At 29.7% G+C, this 19396-nt stretch overlaps 1 protein-coding gene across 1 annotated transcript in view; it reads left to right on the top strand.

Annotated features, from left to right (window-relative positions):
• LOC123295323 overlaps positions 1-18592 on the top strand; it is a 51226-nt gene extending 32634 nt beyond the window's left edge. Inside the window, exons 4-17 of the mRNA XM_044876630.1 lie at positions 620-815; positions 1637-1878; positions 2790-3045; positions 6443-6577; positions 9566-9850; positions 13025-13821; positions 14130-14276; positions 14654-14993; positions 15076-15321; positions 15950-16096; positions 16165-16378; positions 16459-16575; positions 17358-17588; positions 17695-18592. Of these exons, the coding sequence (XP_044732565.1) occupies positions 620-815; positions 1637-1878; positions 2790-3045; positions 6443-6577; positions 9566-9850; positions 13025-13821; positions 14130-14276; positions 14654-14993; positions 15076-15321; positions 15950-16096; positions 16165-16378; positions 16459-16575; positions 17358-17588; positions 17695-17924 (3583 nt within the window). The 3' untranslated portion in view covers positions 17925-18592. The remainder of the gene's footprint in view (positions 1-619; positions 816-1636; positions 1879-2789; positions 3046-6442; positions 6578-9565; positions 9851-13024; positions 13822-14129; positions 14277-14653; positions 14994-15075; positions 15322-15949; positions 16097-16164; positions 16379-16458; positions 16576-17357; positions 17589-17694) is intronic.
• Positions 18593-19396: the final 804 nt, after the last annotated feature.

Below are 19396 nucleotides of genomic sequence, written 5' to 3'. Positions count from 1 at the left end.
TTTGACCTTGACTTTTCTTTTGAGACAACATTTTTACTATCAAAATAAAGGTGTGTCCAAATATTCAGCTTATTCTCTTTCTTGACTAAGATAAGTGAATTATTGTTCGTTTCTGATAAAATCATAATAAACAAATTTCACTATACCTAAAAAGAACAGCAAATGTAACTACTTCAATTATACACCATCGCACTTAAAGCCCATTGAACACGCATGGAATTAATTAAAAGTATACAATAGAAAATGTCCCACGAGATTTCATATCTCGAAAATACATTGTTTTTCAAATTATTTTCGTTATTTTTTATTTTTTTTTTTTTTTGTTCGTTACGCATCGGTAACTAGAAAATAAAAATAAAATTTGTTTTTGCTAGAATATAATTCGATATCTAAACTGTGCTTTTGTTATTTGAAAGGAAAGATTCGTTAGCAGGCAAAATCAACATAGCGATTCACAAAATTTCAATTGAATAACCAAAAAAAAACTTACGATTTCTGCTTCATCTAAGCAAATTAACTAAGAATACGAAACTCCTTCAAAGTGATTTTATTTTTAGTTATTAATTATTAGTTACGAATTGCAGTCATTATTTTAATTTTTTTTGTTTTTTCTTTGCAGAAAAGTGAAGCAAGAAAATGGTTTTACAATATTAGTATTATCTGAATCTTCGGAAGAAGCAGCTTTGGATGTTTTAGATAAAACAATGGCAACATTATCAACAAAATTAAAAGTTGAACAATTTATAATATGGCGTTCAAATACAACAGAACCTAAGAAAACCGTACAGAAAACATTAAAAAGTAGTAAATTAAAGGTAATTATTACATCACAATAACATATATTTCTTCTTTTTATTTGCACAGATTGGTAGCCGATGGGGCAAAGAGGATTCCCCTCTGATAAAATTCTTAATTCGATTGATCTTTCCATTTTATTTGTCTCCTATTTTTATTATTCCATACTTTGCTGAATCTTGTATTCTTCAAACGGCTTGATGGATTTTTGAAATCAAGAGACCTGGAGGATATAGAGCGATGTTTGTCACTTTTAAGCCCAGTGAAGCGGGCGGGTATCTAGCTAGTATTTTTATAATAATCTTTAAATTTCCTTTATTTTGATACCCTACTCGATAGGTTTGTTTTTTTTATTAACGTATAACTATTTCGAATCAAAAAGCATCCATTTTTTTAAAATACCTATCTTAGAACACTTGGTTTTTTAAGACGAATGTAACGATACCTTTAATGTCGAAATCCGTCGAGCAGTTTGATACATACAAGGTAATAAAGAAATTTACAAACAAACAAACTATGCATACATACATACATACAAGACACGCGCGAAATCAGAACCACTACTTGACAGTCGGGTAAAAATATAATAGTAACTGATTTAGAAATTATAATTATTTAAAATCAACATCAATCATAACATTCGATAAAAAAGTCCAATTTCTTAGATCTCTCTCTAATTCAAGAGATTGATATTTTCCCCCCATTGACTACGGACCTGTAATCTGTATTCATTCAGTGTCATTCCATTAGATTCTATATTCTGAATTATTAAATTGTAATCAATTTAAAAGGAAACACTTTTAATCGTTTTGCTTCTTTTTTTTTCTTTTCTACAACACAGTGTTGCATTGTAACGGATTCAACAGTATTAGAAGAATATATAACAAAAGAGAATCTACCAATTAACGAGGAAGGTATTCAAACGCACGATCAATTAGAATGGTTTGAATTTTTTAAAGAATTTGAAACATTTTTACAACAATGTCATTTTAATGGACGTGCTTTGGCTACAGCTATGACACAAATACGTAGTGAGGATGCTATACCACAAATTGCTCGACGCCATTTAAGTCATCAACATCGGTAAGTGTTACTTTTATTCTTTATCAAGTATGGTGGTTTTTCAAATCATTAGTATTCATAAGCATCTATTCCTGTTTTTTATATTCAGGAGATTAACAATAAATTGTTTTTTAACGTGAATAATAAATTAAACGTCTGGAAATACTTCCGTGTCAAGGTACTTGAAATATATCACGAACGCTTTATTAAAAAAAAAAAGGGTATAACAAACAAAAAATTGTAAGTGTCAGTTTCGACACACGACTTGAGTTTACTGCTTAATTGTTGTATAGTGGGCTGTGTCCGTCAAGTTATTGTCAGTTTCCAATTGCAGATGCTTTGTCTATCATACGTACTATGTATAAAAAAATCCGAAGACGTACAATATACGTTGACTGAGTTACAACTAAGCTGTGTGCTGTATCTTGCAGATTATTGTCAGTTTCAAACAATAGATGCTTTGCCGACAGCACCCAAGTATACAAGTTATACACATGCATTACTAAAAAGTAAAATGTGCGTAACGAGGTCATTCGATCACTAGATTTTAATCCTCATATTTTTTTCATACCGGACTCCGAGATATGAAAATCGATTCTTAAAGAGAATTCCAAAAAAATACGGTCAATTCCTTTTTTAAGATCCTTTACAAGAGAGGCCCTACGTTGGATTCCAAAAATCTTTGCTATAAACGATACTCGAAACTAATTAAGAAACAATATATTTCCGGAAAAATAAGTCACTTCGAGAAGATGAGACTACAAAAAAGCTAAATAATTGCCAGAGAAATCAACGACAAAGCAATTCACAGAGTACTGTATATCATAGTCCTACAGGACTCATGTTTGGGAAAAAGAGTTAACTTGACTATCATTTTGGAATCCATTAAATTTAATTCTATTTTTAAATTATGATTAATTTCCTTTTTACAGGCAATTAACAAGAGTTATATCAAATCCAGAATTAACAGTATTAAAACGTGAAGGACCAATGATTTTGGAACGTTTAGAAGAACGTGCTCAATGGCTAACTGCTAGTGAAGATGTACAAATTGCAAAAGTTCGTGCACGTCGATGTTTTGAAGAAGTCGCTAGAGTTATTTTGCGTTTAGAACAATTAGCTGACCAACGTAAAGAACGAATTAAAGAATTAGCGAGACTTCGAGCTTTAGAAGAGGAAACAACACAGGTAAGGAGCTTGCTGCTGTCACAGTCAAATCGATCTAAAAAATGACATAGATGGCTGATAGATAGTTTTTCAAAAGGCTTTCTGGCGATATACCGCAGCATCCCTAACAAATGATGAAACAATCAGATTTTTACGGGAAAACTTTTCTTGTCGTGAGTTTCTGGTAATAATAGGGGAAAGTACTCTATAATAATCAATCCGGGTAAAATGATTCCTCTTTGTTTTAAGTGAACCATTAAAGCCATCTAATATTATATCGAAATATAAGCTATTTTTTGTTTCGTAGCAAAAGTATTAATTAGTATTACTGCTTATGATCTATGATAAAAACAAATTTCAACGTAAAATATCTTTTTTTGTGTTAGTTTTCGCCGGTGGGTTGTTTTACTGACTTCTATTGACTTTTAAAGATATCAGAACACATTTTGATAGGAGTATAATAAATTTTAAGGTCAATTTTTATGACGATATTCCAATATTTCATTACGGGTAAAATGATCTTTATATACGTTAAAATGATCCCTATTGAAAATTTTTGTTGAACTTAACCTTTCTTACACTCATTTTCGTGCAAGCAAAAATTTACTAACTACCGGTATACGTTACACTGCATTATAAATAAAAAAAACATTCTAAAATCTTTACTTCATTTCTTTTTATAGCCGATTCAATTTTTTACGCTCATAATATGCATTAACTCGTATATGATTTAAAAATAATACATAACACTCCCACGTTTGAACCGTTTGAACTCACTGCTCGTTTGAAAGCAACAAAATAAAATAATTCACAATGCAGATAGATAAATTTATACATTTTTACTTTAAAATGCTTCACATCACACACACAAAAAAATCACAAATATTTCTTATGTTATAAATGTCATATATTTTACGGGTATCTAAACAATTCATTCCAGTAAAGTTATTGAATTTAAGCGAAGAAGACTGTTTTGTGTGGCATATGTGATATTTTGTTGTGAATTTCATAATAAGAATAAAATTTTCATACAATTTGATTTTTTTTTTTAAACATCAATTTTAATATAATTTATTAGCAAATAAATGATATCTAAACTATTGATCGTATTTATTAATATTATTATTATTATAAATAAGACTTTGTAAGTAAAACTCAACTCAACTTTCTCATATAAATCATAAATCATTAGCTAATAATATCGTGATCAATATTAAATGTCAATTATTAATTTTAGTTTGATTTATATTTTATTACTTTAAAGAAACAAATGATAGTTATATTTTATTATAATATAGTAATAGAAAACTCGTTGAAAAATGGGTAATATCTAACCGAGCATCCTTACATTTGATATTCTTAGAGGTTTTTATGTCTCCAAACTCGGAATTAGTACAAAGTTTCAAGGGTCCATTCTCCATTAGTGTTACTGGTCAGCTGTATTTATGCTTTAGCTTTTGGTAATAAAAAGTGAAAACAAATAATTGACTGATTTAATTGTTGAAATAACCTGTCTGGAAAGTGTTGAATAAAGCGAGCACGCTATAAAAATTTCAACTTGATATCTCTTTTTGTTTTTGAGTTATTGTGTTGACAGACGGACGAACCAAAATTTTGTTCGTAGTATCAATATTTTTAAGCGTTACAAACTTAGGACTAAATTTAGTATACCTTGATATATACTACAAATATACAGGGTATAATAAGCACAATAATACTAAATCAAATCGTAAAAAAGTGCAATGAATATCTCTCTCTCTCTCTCGTTTTAGAGGCTATTATTTAATTACGTAAGCATTTTGGGGGAGAAGGGGTTTAAAAAAGCAATTAACGTGCTTATGTGGACGCTTTATTATTCAGCTAAACAAGATTGAATCTTACGTAAAAAGGGGGAGGGAGAGTTTGAGGAATCTTATGTATGCTTACGTGGGAGGGAGTCTAAAATCGTCAAAATTGGACAAACAGGTCACAGTATTTCTAAAAAAGAACATCGGACGTCGGTCATCGGTCAGACATCGAAATTACATACATGATTATGATAATATACATACAGGGTGTAACTTTTAAATTAGTCCATTGTTTATTTCATTACACAATACACGATTTTAAAATAAAATAATATCTTCTTATATTCACATAAATGTTAATCGTTATTTCACACTCTATAAGGTTAGGATTGTTTTCTTTTTTATCTAACCCTTAGATGCGGGATTCATTTCATATAATTATCGTATATGCGTTTGGTTTATTAGTTTAACTAAACTATCCTCATCTGTTTTAAATTATTGTGTTTCTAATTATGCAACATAAATCTTACCAAACTGTGTGAACAGTTCAATGATTAATTTGATTTAAGATTAAATAAATCTTGTCATTTCTAAAGTTTCTTATAGTATATTATTTTTATTTATAATATTTCAAAATCGGGAAACAAAATTTCATAAAGCAATCAAACATAGGTAGATGGATATTTATCGTATCTTCACCAAATATTAATAGATTGGGTTAGGATTAAGGACTCGTCAGCAAGCGTATCCTCGCTAAACCCTGCAATAAAAACCCACTCAACCCTTTTGAACTTTGGGTTTGACATATTTACAGTTTTTGCAAAGTTCATCTTTATTTTTATGTAAATTTTCACTCCTGTTCTAATCTCGTTAGAAAAATGTATACCAAAATATAAGCACGTCAGTTCTGCAGAAGAGGCATCGACCCAACAAACGATCGGTTTTTTTTTCTTTTCTACGATATTCATTTGTGGTCCTCCACTTTTTATGTTCACTTCGCCAACACAATTTCCATTTTTCTAAGACGCGTGTAGTCAGAATTTCTAAAATTTTATTTTTTCTTGTCCAATAGGCTTTTGTCCAATAAGAATAAATCGGATGGATAATATTCTAATGATTAATCATGATATGTAGATAACAAAACACAAAATTATTTTTTATAAAAATAAGGATTATTATTATTTTTAGAAAATAAATACAGTAAAATTAGGCATTCAGTCACGTGACCGCAAACACCAGTCAGAAAGTGTTACGTCACGCCATACCAAACTTGTCATACACTTATTCTTTACTTAAAACAGCTTACAACTTTCATACACAAAAATGATTGTCTTAAATGACATTATGACAAGTCATGATGCCATTCAAGACACCATGACACTCTACATTGTTTTCGAAGTAATTTTGAATTGGTTTATGAAAATACAAAATAAATAAAAATGTTTTTTTTTTTTTAAATAATACTTTTTTGGTGTAGGTAAATCAGTTATTAATGTAACGTATAAACTATATTTCCAAATTTAGGACAAATGTATATTATTGTCTCCTATCATTCCTATTTAAATGTATTTTCAAAACATATTCCAAAGATATTGTACATGGAAGTTTTATATGATGCTTTTTGTTTATAGGTATTAAAATGGTTCAAAGATACTGGAAACTATAAATTAAAAGAATTAAGTGAATTAATTAAACATCCAGAAATTGATAAGGATATCATTAAAAATCGTGAAAAACAATTTGAAGAGTTCTATTTTATTGCTGTGGTAAGTTTTAATTAAATTTTCTATTTATAATTATAATATTTTCGAACTTCTTAGTTATACTTCGAAGTTGATTCGGTTCTACTCGGCGTTATTCGATTGTACAAGTCATGTTAGTAGCCGAGCACGGTAAAGATTTATAATTGCATGAGGATGACATTTCTCAATCAAGCCGAAAGAACAAGAAAGATTTCAAAACTATTATAAAATTTTTACGATTTTTAAATTAGGTACTTAAAAATAAAGTAAAAATTGAAAATATAAACAACAGAGCTAAACTTTCTTTAGATATTAATTGGATAAGAAAAACATGTTTTTTCAATTTGAAATTGAAATAAAAGCAATTTTAAAAACATAAAATACTTTTATGTACAATTTTCAACGAATTAAATGCAATATATCTAAGAATTAAAATATTTATTTGGTGTTAAAGTTTCATTCATAATATGATAATGAATGATAAGAATGTAAACAACAATATTTCCAGTGCCGGTATTTATAAAAAGATACCAAATTCAATAAATTAATATATACTATAAGGTACTTACTTTTTTTATACGCGTTAAATTCTTATTTCGCAACTACACAAACTTATTACTTAAAACAAAAACAAAATATCAACTAACTTCGCTTTAAAGACGCTACATGGTCTGACCTTTCGAAATTCAAAATACGTATGGCAGCTTTAACGAATGATAACTTTTTTGCTTCCTCTGAACTATTCCAACAGAATTGGACGCTGCCAATTTGCCACTAATATACAAGAAAATTTCTCTTTTGGAATAAGGATGGACTTTTCAAATATTTTCATATCTTATTATTACCGAAGAAGAAGAGGCATCGCTTACACTCGATTTTTTTTTCGCGAGTTTGGTGCACCAAGTTTTTTTTTACAGGAAGAACAATCCATACATAATAATAGGGAAGTCCAAGAGGGGATTTGTGTGTTAACTCGAGCGCGTCAGATTAACATATGAGGGGTTCCTTGGACCTTCCTTAGTACCTCCACCAAATATTAGCCTTCAACATGGGAGGAGGCGCGTATGGCTGGTGAGCTCTAGTTACTACGGGTAACGCAACTTTGCAAGTCTACCATTTCCTTTCGTCACGCTTAAATCATCTGATTATTGAAATGTACATTTTTCGCATGTAATAAACCCACCATATCTTCATCTGACGCGTTGGAGTTAATTCACCTATCGCAATTTTTTTTTTTTTTACTAATCTGATTGATTACCTGCTTTAAGCGCGTCCCGCCATATTTACGGCTAATATTTGGAAGAGGCTCGAGTTACTACACAAATTCTCTCTTGAGCACCTATATTATAGGTTGTTTATTATCAACTCTGTACCTACTTAATCAAATTCTACTTTTAGCTAAAAATAAATAACTTTTCATTCCGGACATCTGAACGGGAATCGAACCCCTGATTTTCTACACCCGTAAAATAGTTTACCCTCGAAGTACAAGGTGATTCTGTTGTTGCGTGTATACATTTCTTCATTATCCGATGTCTTTATATTTTAAATATTATATAATCGGAAATAGTTACTTCCTATCAGTCTACCGCTGAATAAGCTGGGTTGTTTCACTGTTAGCCCGACACTTCATAGAAACTAGCACATCGTCATTTAAAGAATTGACGGATATAAAACTTTGTTGCCCTTGCCTATAAGTATAAAATTAATTCAATTATTTTTATTTTTTTTAATAATTTCACTTTTCATAACTTTAATCTAAATTTTAAACAACAGTAAAAATTACCATAATTTAATATCAAACGTTTTTTTGTTTATTGTTTAGATAAAATTATTTAACGGAATTTTGCAAAGTGTAAGTCATACTTATTTGCGCAAAATAACATGTAATAATCATGTGTAAATATTATTTTTCCCTATTGTCAATAAAAATTAATTAAAATTTTTACCTGTAATTAATTTGTTTTAAACTCGTGTGGATTCAATAATTTTAATATTTAATAATATTAATTTATAATAGTGGTGGTTTATTTCAGTAAATTGCCCCGTTACGTACGCAATAATAGATCCAAGTAATTTTATTTTTTGGCAAGCTTTTCATTTAATTTTAGTAGTGAGTTTGAGTGTCAGTTTTAGTTTAAATCAAATCTTAAAATTAAAATTCGACTAGTTCTAATAATTAAGCTAGAAGTTTTAAAATTTATTGCATATGTTTTTCAATGGAAATTGATGAAATTAACAAAAAATGTAAAATTGTTTTTATTAAAAAATGTACTAAGTGAAATTCTTCCCCAGTGTAAACCAAATATTTTATTTTTCTTTTTAAGAACCAAATCGATTAACGTCCAAGCGGTTGCGTGGAAAGATACGACAACACGGTAGCGTGGATCTAGATCCATCGAATGATTTTGGATTTAGTAAACAAATTATTAAAAAATAAAAATCTGTGTATTTATCAAACGTTAACTTCAAATTAGGAAACGATTTATTAAATTTTTAGAAATTTGATACAATAAAATTACAGTTTGACCTCTAAAGCGTTCGCGTGATACCGAATCGACACACAAGTATTTCCTATTCCTAAAATTAAAATATATACTTCAATCGTATTAATACTTGCGATGAAAAAATCATTTGAAATCGGTTAATTCATTTTGGGACCTTCGATACCAGAGACAAAACAGACCTAAACAGGCAATCGCGATAAACTTATAAACCGTTTTTTTTTCCGAGAGTTAAAATAACATCAAATTTAAAATTAAAATTGCACAGTTGTGTAAAACCTTGAGGCGTGTGTTGGAATGCGTAAAGCGTTTTGTACGCCACTTTGGTTTAGTAGCTAAATTTTACGGTTTAGTATGTTTTTAAATAAAAGTTTATTTTTTAAAAAGAGTTTTTTATTACCGTTGAAAATATTAATTGATGATTACCTGTGTATGCTAGTTCTCCCCTCCCTTTCTGTAAACTGTGAAAATTAATTGTGATATTAATCTAAAAAATATAATTTTCCAGAAATACATGGATAAAGCCAGTGATTTATTCGATGAATCAGATAAATGTATTGAACCACGATTGGCGAATATACGTGACCTAGCACAAATGCTAAAGTTACAAGTGCGTACATTTGGTGAAGCGTTAGAAGAATCACGCGAGTATTTAGAAGAATTATTGAAGTATTTTCAATTATTGGAACATTATGAAACAGCCGAACAATTATCGATTAAAGAAGAATGTAGTATGGAAATGTTTAAAATTGCCAATAAATTAAAAAATGAATCGTTAGTTGAAAAAAGCACGGTAAATATTTTAATTTAATTTCTAGATTTTAAGCATTTAATTAATGTTACTAATTTTTTTTGTTTAACTTAAATTTTTTGTTTTATTTTCCAAAATTATGAAATACAAATTGTTTTTTTAATCGCATTTTCTACAAATTTCGATTTAAGAATAACCACGGTACCGAAACGAGATAGTGGTTACTTCATCGATGCTTGCAAGTTGGATCCATAACCCAAAAATTTTAAATGATACTTATAAATATATACATTTGGTATGCCGTTTTACGTGGGTGAACTGAGACCATCGATGTTCGATATTCAATGTTTCTTAACGGCGAGATGAGATAAATTATCTCGTCAATGATTCCAGAAATATATTATTAGTTATTATCAATTATCAATCAATGAATCGCGAGAAATGGCGACTCATTGCAGAACGCTCGTTATATAACTATCTTGAGACATATTTTCGTTCCGAAACGACATAAGATCTTCCGATGACTATGGCTACAAACAATAAGCCAACGGCTGAATATTTTAGCTATCACAATCAGGTTATCAATTATGTAGGACTTCCGTGTGTTCGCATACAACAGCACCACTTCGTATTCTAGTATTACGAGGCCAAATATCCACGATTGCAAACACGCGTAGTCATTGCGCCACCAGCTTTTCTTATACTTATTACTGTACTAAAACAGTATTTTGAAAATACACGCTCCAATTTTTACTTATACTTACGACGTGTATATATATATTTAATGTTCTTTAAATACTTATCTAATATTTATTGTTTTTAAGTCGTAAATTTTAACTCTCATTAAACAATAATAAAATACTACAAAACAATTGTAATGAAAACATTTTTTAATTTCCTAAATTTCCTAAAAGGAAATTATTGTATTCACACTAAAAATCGGTATCCAAAATTTTATACGATTATTATTTTTATATTATTGATGAAAAAATAACACGATCAATTTGGAATTTTAACAAATTTTAAAACTTCGGATCCATTAAATCTTTAGATTGGGCAAAAGAGGATGAAGGTTTAGATAGAGGGGAACAACATGGTATTTCAGCGGTAAAATTTATAACACCCCTTTTTTTAGTTCGGGATTAAAAATAGAGTTGAAATCAAAGAAACTTAACCAGCAACTAAATATTGTATAGTTTTTATAAATCACAGTCATATAATATTAATTTTTCCATAAAGCAACAAAAGTTGCATCGCTTATCTGCCATGTCTTGATAAAAGAGCGTATCTCTAAAGAGTTTAAAATAGAATAAAAATCTTTTTATAGATACATCCAGATACAACCTTCTATCAAAACATGGCAATTATGTAACATATATTGCATATACATAGAATTAGAACTTCTAAGAATCATAGCCACCACGATTTCGGAGTGTGGGTCGTATTACTTAATACCTTCAATACCTATTTTCTTTTATTTTTGTTTATTTATTTATTTATTTATTATTTTTTTGAATTTTTAAGGCAATTTATCACCAATTACGTCACAACACACAAAGACAACAACACTTGCGTAGAACACCACATCTAATAACATTTCATCATAATAATTACAACAATTTCAATAATAATTTTCATTCTAACCCATTTAAATTACGTTCAACTACTGCATTTATTACTAAACCAATCACAAATTCAAAAATATTTACTAATTATGCAAATAATATGAAACAGACAAAATCATATGATAATTTATATGATCAGTGGATACAAGATCATCAATCTTCCACCATACAAAATCCAAATCCAAAAATTCGAGTTTTACAAAATATGAAAAAATCGAATAATATTGCTACACGCTTGAATAACAATTCTTCATTATTTAATAATACATTTGGAATTATACAGAGGTTCATCAGCCGTAGCTTGGATAATGTGGTAATTATTTCTCACATCAAAAACAAATCTTCACTTACTCTATCTTACTTTGTAATCATCTATAGCTATATCTATCTTTCTTTTGTCCTTTTCTTATACTAAATTCTGAAATTTGTGTGTTGTGTAACGGAATTAATTTCTGTTTTTATTTTTGGAAAAATTATTCGAATATTTTGTTTTTTCTCTAAACATAAATAATTTTTAAACAATAAATACAATAATATTTCGATATCGTTTGAGATTATGCGCAGTAGGTTCTTGCACAACTAATGTTTCCTACGTCACAACTATTTATATACCCACAATTTTTCGATTTAAGATATCGAAAATTTTCTAACGTAGGCCAAAGAACTAAATCAATTGAAATAATATTGTATTTATTTAGTGATTGACCAAATTTTGTTTATTTATTTATCCATTTGAAGGTTTTAATCAGAAATATTGGATTTTAACGCTAAGATGTCAGCGCCACGAGTATAAAAATGTAAACCATTCTCGTTACAATCAGCTGATTATTTCAATGATTAAAGAGAGAGGAAATATATGCTTAACTATACATTTTAATGTGCTGTGTTATATTTGGCGTTCTGACAATAGTTATTTTTTCTATCACTAGATAGAGTCTTTCTTAGCATTAAAATCCAATAACCATCATAAATTTCCCCAGAGTGTGAACAAAAATATTTGGGCAATGATTATGACCGCGTGAAGATAACACCGTGATATACCCTAAAAAAAATTCTAAGAAGACAAATAAAATAATTGAGAGTTTTTTAATACAATCTATTTGGGGTTATTTGTAAATTAATATTAAATACTTACACTAATAATTTCATAAGTAGATGTGACTTACAATAAGCCGTACTCGACTTTTATAGGTGATGGATAAATTATTGGGGGTACATCTAATAAAATTCAATATTTTGCACATGTCTTTATTCTCGTCAAATTTAAATTATTCTTCAAATATATTTTAAACAAATAAAGAGGTTGTTTAAGCATTACGTGAGCAAGTTTAGGAGTGGAGAGTTATTCCGACTCTCGTTAAATTATTGCTTACCTCTTTAAGATAACTGGGAAATGATGAAAATGTTCGGTGGGTTGTCCTCTTCTTCTCAGAAAGGCATTGAAAAAAATTTCTTACGGACTTCGTCTTATTCCACTATTACCATTGTACAAGAGAGTGGGAGGTGGTAGAAATCACTTAAAGTTTGCTTACGTAATCTTTGAACGCCCCTAAATGTAAAATTTATTTTTAATTATGAATATTCTTTGTAGACATTAAACAACAATTTAATGGATACTATTGGCAACAATGATTCCATATCAAATTGTGAATACACACCAGAAAATGTGGGTAACGGTGTAATTGCAACAAGTACACCAAAATCAACTTCAACAGCATCACCAGATGAAAAGACCAACGCCTTAAGTCCACCACGTCGACGATCAATCAGCTCATTTGCTTATATATACAGATGTAACCATCATGCAGCTGGTTTTTCATGTAATTGTCAATGGGATTACGAAGAAACAAATGGCAACAATACAAATATAACAACAAGTGTAGCCCAAAAATTAAAAAATACCTTCTTAAAAAGTTTACAAGACCAACAACAACAATCGAACAATAACAATTGTTTATGTAAAGAGCCAGTTATTCGATCGAATAGTTTAGGTTTATGTAATATTAAAGAAGTACGAGAGAGTACGGAAAATTTATTAAATACTAGTAGCAGTAATAGTAACATTAGTGGGGGTACTACGCTCAAAAGTGGATCGTTAACACGGGTCGATGATAAGAATACGGATTCTGGATTAAGTGGGTGTGGAAAATGTGATAGTAGTAGTGTTTCAACGAATACAACCAAGAAGACAAGAACTTTTATACGGAAACAGCGTGTTCATCGTACATGTTCATGTCAATTTTTAAATATAAATGATTCGTGTGGTATATGTAATGTAACTGGTGGAAGTAGTACTTCGACTAGTGGGAGTGCAGCATCAAATGGTGATCATAATGATAATCAAAATGATAATATGACTGAAGGCGGAAGTGAAGGTTTTGCCAAAAGGTTAGTTAATATGTATAAATATTGATTTTTTCTTTTCTGTCCTAAAAAAATCGTTACATTCAATACCAAGTTAATGAAAGTGTAAAAGATGAAAAGGATTCTATTAAAATATAAGAAATGTTTTATATACAAAATTGTTATATTTTATTTCAATCCGAGTTTATATTTTAAAAGTTATGGAACTTATACATGGAAATACTTCTTAGAATTGCTGAATTCAATAATTTTATGGTTGGCATTTAAACGTAACATTTATTTTTTCCAGATTAGGTTTATTTAAAAATTTTAAAAACAAAATTTATTTACAGTAACACGAGTGAAGATTTCGAAGATAATGAAGAACAGTATCGTGGAAAAACCATACCACCAGTTTCAGTAAATAGTCATTTATATTGTCATTCGTCAAATGTACATTTACCTTCACCTATTTCCAATTTAGATTCTAAAACTCAAAAGTAAGTACACTTGGAAAAGAGGTCAGAATCAGTCAAGTGTTTCAACAGATCACAAATTTCAAAATAATTCAGTATAATTTTTTGGATCAATTGTATCTAAATTTTCTGGAGGGTACACATTGTGCAGTGCCATCGTAAGGAAATCCGGTAATAGTCGTTGCCTAAGGTGACACAAGACTTGGATCTACTTTGATCAAAATTTCCGAAATGATTTACTTGTATCAATTCAATGAGAAACTTCTATCCTGCGGGGAAATATTCCAATTGAAATTTCAGTTTATATTTATTTTTGATTTGTATTGGAACACTGACTTGAATCTGATCCTCATTCCCAAACTCATTTGTACTGAATTTTAATTTACTGGATTTTTTCGCAGAACATTATTATTAATTATGGGTGAAATGATTCAAACTGAACGCGATTATGTAAAATCATTAGATTACATAATTGAAAATTATATACCAGAATTAACACGTGAAGATATACCACAAGCATTACGAGGACAACGCAATGTTGTATTTGGTAATGTAGAAAAAATTTACGAATTTCATAGTCAACATTTTCTACGAGAATTAGAAGAGCGTGCTGAAAATCCCTTACAAGTGGGACAATGTTTTCTACGGCATGAGAAGAAATTTTACTTATATGCATTATATAATAAAAATAAACCAAAGTCTGATTCATTAATGTCTGAATATGGTACTGCATTCTTTAAGGTAAGAACTATTTTTTTCTCCTCGGAATAAGATTACGATTTATTTTGAATTTCAAAATTTAATAAAGCGTTTTTTCCTACAGAGCAAGCAATTAGAATTAAAAGATAAGATGGATTTAGCTAGTTATTTATTAAAACCAGTTCAACGTATGGGAAAATATGCTTTATTATTGCAACAATTAATGAAAGCATGCCAATCAACGGCAAATGCTAGTCAAGAACGTGAAAACGCTGATTTGGAAGATTTACGATCTGCTGAACAGATGGTACGATTTCAATTACGTCATGGTAATGATTTACTAGCCATGGATTCCTTACGAGATTGTGATGTAAGTACGAACATTAGTTTTTAATGTAACTTGTTTTAGCTGCATTATTATGTAATGTTTAGCGTTGTACACACAGATTTAGTACAATTTTCTAGGATAATTGAGATTCAAAAAAAAAAATCCAGAGCATTTGACGGTTGAATAAGAAATTTTCGATATAACACCTGAAATCGCTTCAAGATATCGCTCCAATGTCAGATTTTCAGCGATATTAATACGGCGATTCCTTACGGATTGTATTTTTGGATTAAATTTTTCTTAAAAACAGAATTTTATCAAAGTTCTAGTTTTTTTAAAGATACTCTTAAGAAAATTAAAAACAATTTCCGTTTTCAATTTTGATAAAACCAAAAGAAAAAATACAAAAAGGGAATTCATTTAATGATTGATTTATGATAATGCCTAAAATCGCCTATTCGTTGTGTGCGTAGTCATGGAAGGGACAATAAAATCGATGCCAGCGCTTTAAGTGAAAAATTAATTCAACTGTCAAATATATCAAAATTTGTCTTTTTGGGATTGAAATGACCCTAAAAATCCAAAAACAGAGACAATTTTTTGTTTAATTTTTAGTAACGATGCTAACGCTTGTTCAAAAATGATAACGATAATTTATTAATTTTTTTAGGTAAATTTAAAAGAACAAGGTCGGCTTTTACGCCAAAATGAATTCTTAGTTGGAGAAGGACGCGGTGGTCGTAAACATATTAGACAAGTATTCCTATTTGAAGAATTAATTTTATTCAGTAAAGCAAATCGATTTCCTGATAGAAAAGTATGAATTTTTCTACATGTTTTACCTCAGAATTTTTAAATTAAATTTTCCATTTTTTTCGATTTTAGAATCTGGATTTATATATTTATAAAAATAGTATTAAAATGAGTGATATTGGTATGACGGAGAAAATCGGCGATAGTACAACTAAATTTGAAATATGGTATCGTAAAAGAAAACGCAACGATACATTTGTATTACAAGCTATGTCAGAGGAAATAAAGAAAGCATGGACTGAGGAAATATCACAATTATTGTGGAAACAAGCGATGCGAAATAGAGGTAAATATACCAATGCACCTTTTTTGCACTATCCTGTATTTATGAAAATTAAATTTACTAAAACTATTTTCATTTTATAGAAGTGAGACTACAAGAAATGTCCTCAATGGGTATTGGTAATAAACCATGTTTGGATATTCGGCCTAGCGAGGATCAAATTAGTGATAGATCCATCAGTATTGCACAATTAAGTAAAAGTAAGTAACGACATTTCAAAAGTTTTAAAGCCCTTTACTCCCCATTGGTGAAGCCATCTATTTAAGAAAAGTTTGAAAGTTTTTTATCTTGATGAAACAGTATTTTACGATTTGCCAATTTCGTAATCTTTGAGTTCACATAATAAAGTCAGTTTGTTCACAAAATGAAGTTATTCGCTAAACTTTACATTTTCTTAGGATAATCTATGAATGCTTCGAAGAACTGAACCTGGGCCACTCTGACGTTAAGGGGAATGGAGCAGAGAACTTGTTGGAACGAGGAAGGTCGTCTTAAACGCCCCTTTCATCTGAGCTTGTCATTCCTATATCTATGTATAACCACTCACCTGAAACTTACAAGAGCACAGTTGAGAAGGGTGGTGGGACTTCTGACAGGACACTGTCGATTGAACTACCACCTTCATACCGTGGGGATATCTGATGATCCCACTTGTAGGGCTTGTTTTAAAGACGATGAAACCTCCGTACATGTTATTTGCACCTGCATAACCTGCAGTCCGTCAGATTTAGAATGTTTGAGTCCGAAACCTTGGATCTATCAATCCTGGGAGAAAAGTTGTGAGCGTTCTGCGTGGCGTCTGACCCTACTTCTTTCCTATAGTCTTCGGGTGAAAGGTTGTTCTCAAGGAGAGCGCAGAGGACCCCTTGGTGTAGGTGCTAGGGACCCCTTTGCGGCACTTCTCTTATGTATTATTATTATTATTACATTTTCTTAGAAAATTAAAGATAAATTTAGTAATTTGATGTCCTTTTAATTTCAGCTCCTAAATTTCGTAATTCAATTGCTGGACCAATAATTGAAACATGTCGTAGCAATAAACGGCCACATTCAATTATATCAGTATCTAGTTTATCCTCAGGAAGTACAAGTTCAGGATCGGGTGGTACCTTAGGAAGACATCAAGCCCTTCCAAATATGCATTTTGATTCTGCTTCCTGTGTTAGTCCCAAACCTCACCATAGATCAACATTAAATAGTCAATGTTCTACAGGTAACGTATTTATACCATATAATTATTACAATTTATTGCATCCTTACAATCAAGCTTACACACTATCTATGAAACTTTCAACACTGCTATACTTGCTTTCTTTCAGAAAGTGGAATTCTAATTGATTATTCAGTGACATCTGATGATTATACGGAATCCACACCAAACAACAATTCATCATCAACACATCATCATTGGCCATTACAAAAATCAAATTCCGATTTTTCCAGTTTATCTTCTTCAAAGTCAAATAACACAACTGCTTCCATATCTAAAACAGATGAGCCTCAAGTAACGCTTTACCATGTGCCAGACGATCTATCTATAAATTTATAATCATTTTTCTTACTGTATTTTTTCTTGTTTTTTTTTTTTTTTTGGAATTAGTCAAGCCAATAAATCGGGTTTATTATCTTCTCAAAAATTGTTCAAAATGATATTTTTTTACATGTTCTTTAAAATAAAATAGTCATAAATAAACACTTCTTCTAGTGGCTCACAAATTATAAACCGGTACTTAGCCCGAAAGATGGGTCTGGGTCCTGATCTCTGATCCTGGTACAATTCACTTTTATTGTGAAGATTCTTTTAAAATACATTTCTAGCCTACTCCAAAGTTCCAAAATTTGGTCTACAGAATTGTGTCCTTATCTGTCTGTTTCCAGATTCCTTAACTCACACATTATTGTTTACATTTATATTGTAATGTATGAGGAATCTGGCAACAGAGAAAAACAAACAGACATGATGACGTAGTAACTAATTTGGTTTATAATGACTTATTTTATGTGCAACCAATGAACAATTTTTTATGACCTCATGTGCTAGTTTACAAGTGTTCATTTTTGTCTCAAAATATAAAATAATGGCTTCCAAATATTTTTTTTTTGCCATTAGTAAGGAATAATATATTTTGTAAAGAACATTTTATGTAAAGAAATTTCATGAAAACATGGGTTCTGTTCTTCAGAAATAAAAAATTTTGAGAATATCTAAGCTTTGTATTGGCCTCATTGACTATAAAAATTTTATTTTATTTTTTTAAATAGAAAAAAAAAATGACTGTGTATAATAAATAAGTAAGAATATTATTTTATATATAAAAAAATTATTTAAGAATTCGATTTTTAGGTTATTTACTATAAATACGGTAGAAATTAAACAAATTTTTAATTTAAAAACAAAAAATTCAACCTTATGTGTGCGCGTGTTGAATCTATAATAGTTTTTAAAGAACAATGCATAAATTTTTAATGATCATAATCTTAAATCTTCATTCGTTCTGTGCACGACCTTAAAAACGACAAAAATTTACACAAATTGGAAGGTTTATTTATTACAAAGGAAAAAATACGATTTTTCTCGGAATTATCTACCATTTTGATGTCATCTATTATTTCTCTTTGATTGACAGGGCTCGATCTAAGGGATGACAATTCGGACAAATTCCAAGAACGGAGATAATAGCTTTTTAAGGTTTTTCTTTAAAAAAATACTACTTTTATATCTGTAAATCTCTTCTTGATATTTTGTATAGAGTCGTAATTGTTAATTGCGAGTAACTTTTCTCAGTAACATTTTGCCAATTTATCAAAAAGAAGGGTAGTTTACCAAAAATAAAAATAGTGATTCCAAATTTTTGGCTACCCTGTACATTATTAAGAAGTTTTAAATGTACCTTCATACTTTTCAGAATAAGCAAAACTTGTAAAGAATGACTTTTTTTCTTAAAATGCAAAATGCACACTATGTATACTTACAAACATACATACATACTTTCATCAATTTTTGTATCTTGTTCAAAAACC

Source organism: Chrysoperla carnea, chromosome 3 (assembly GCF_905475395.1).
Source record: "Chrysoperla carnea chromosome 3, inChrCarn1.1, whole genome shotgun sequence".
Lineage (NCBI taxonomy): Eukaryota > Metazoa > Arthropoda > Insecta > Neuroptera > Chrysopidae > Chrysoperla > Chrysoperla carnea.
Note: the sequence above shows the minus strand (reverse complement) of the source record. Positions and strands in the feature narration are given on the sequence as shown.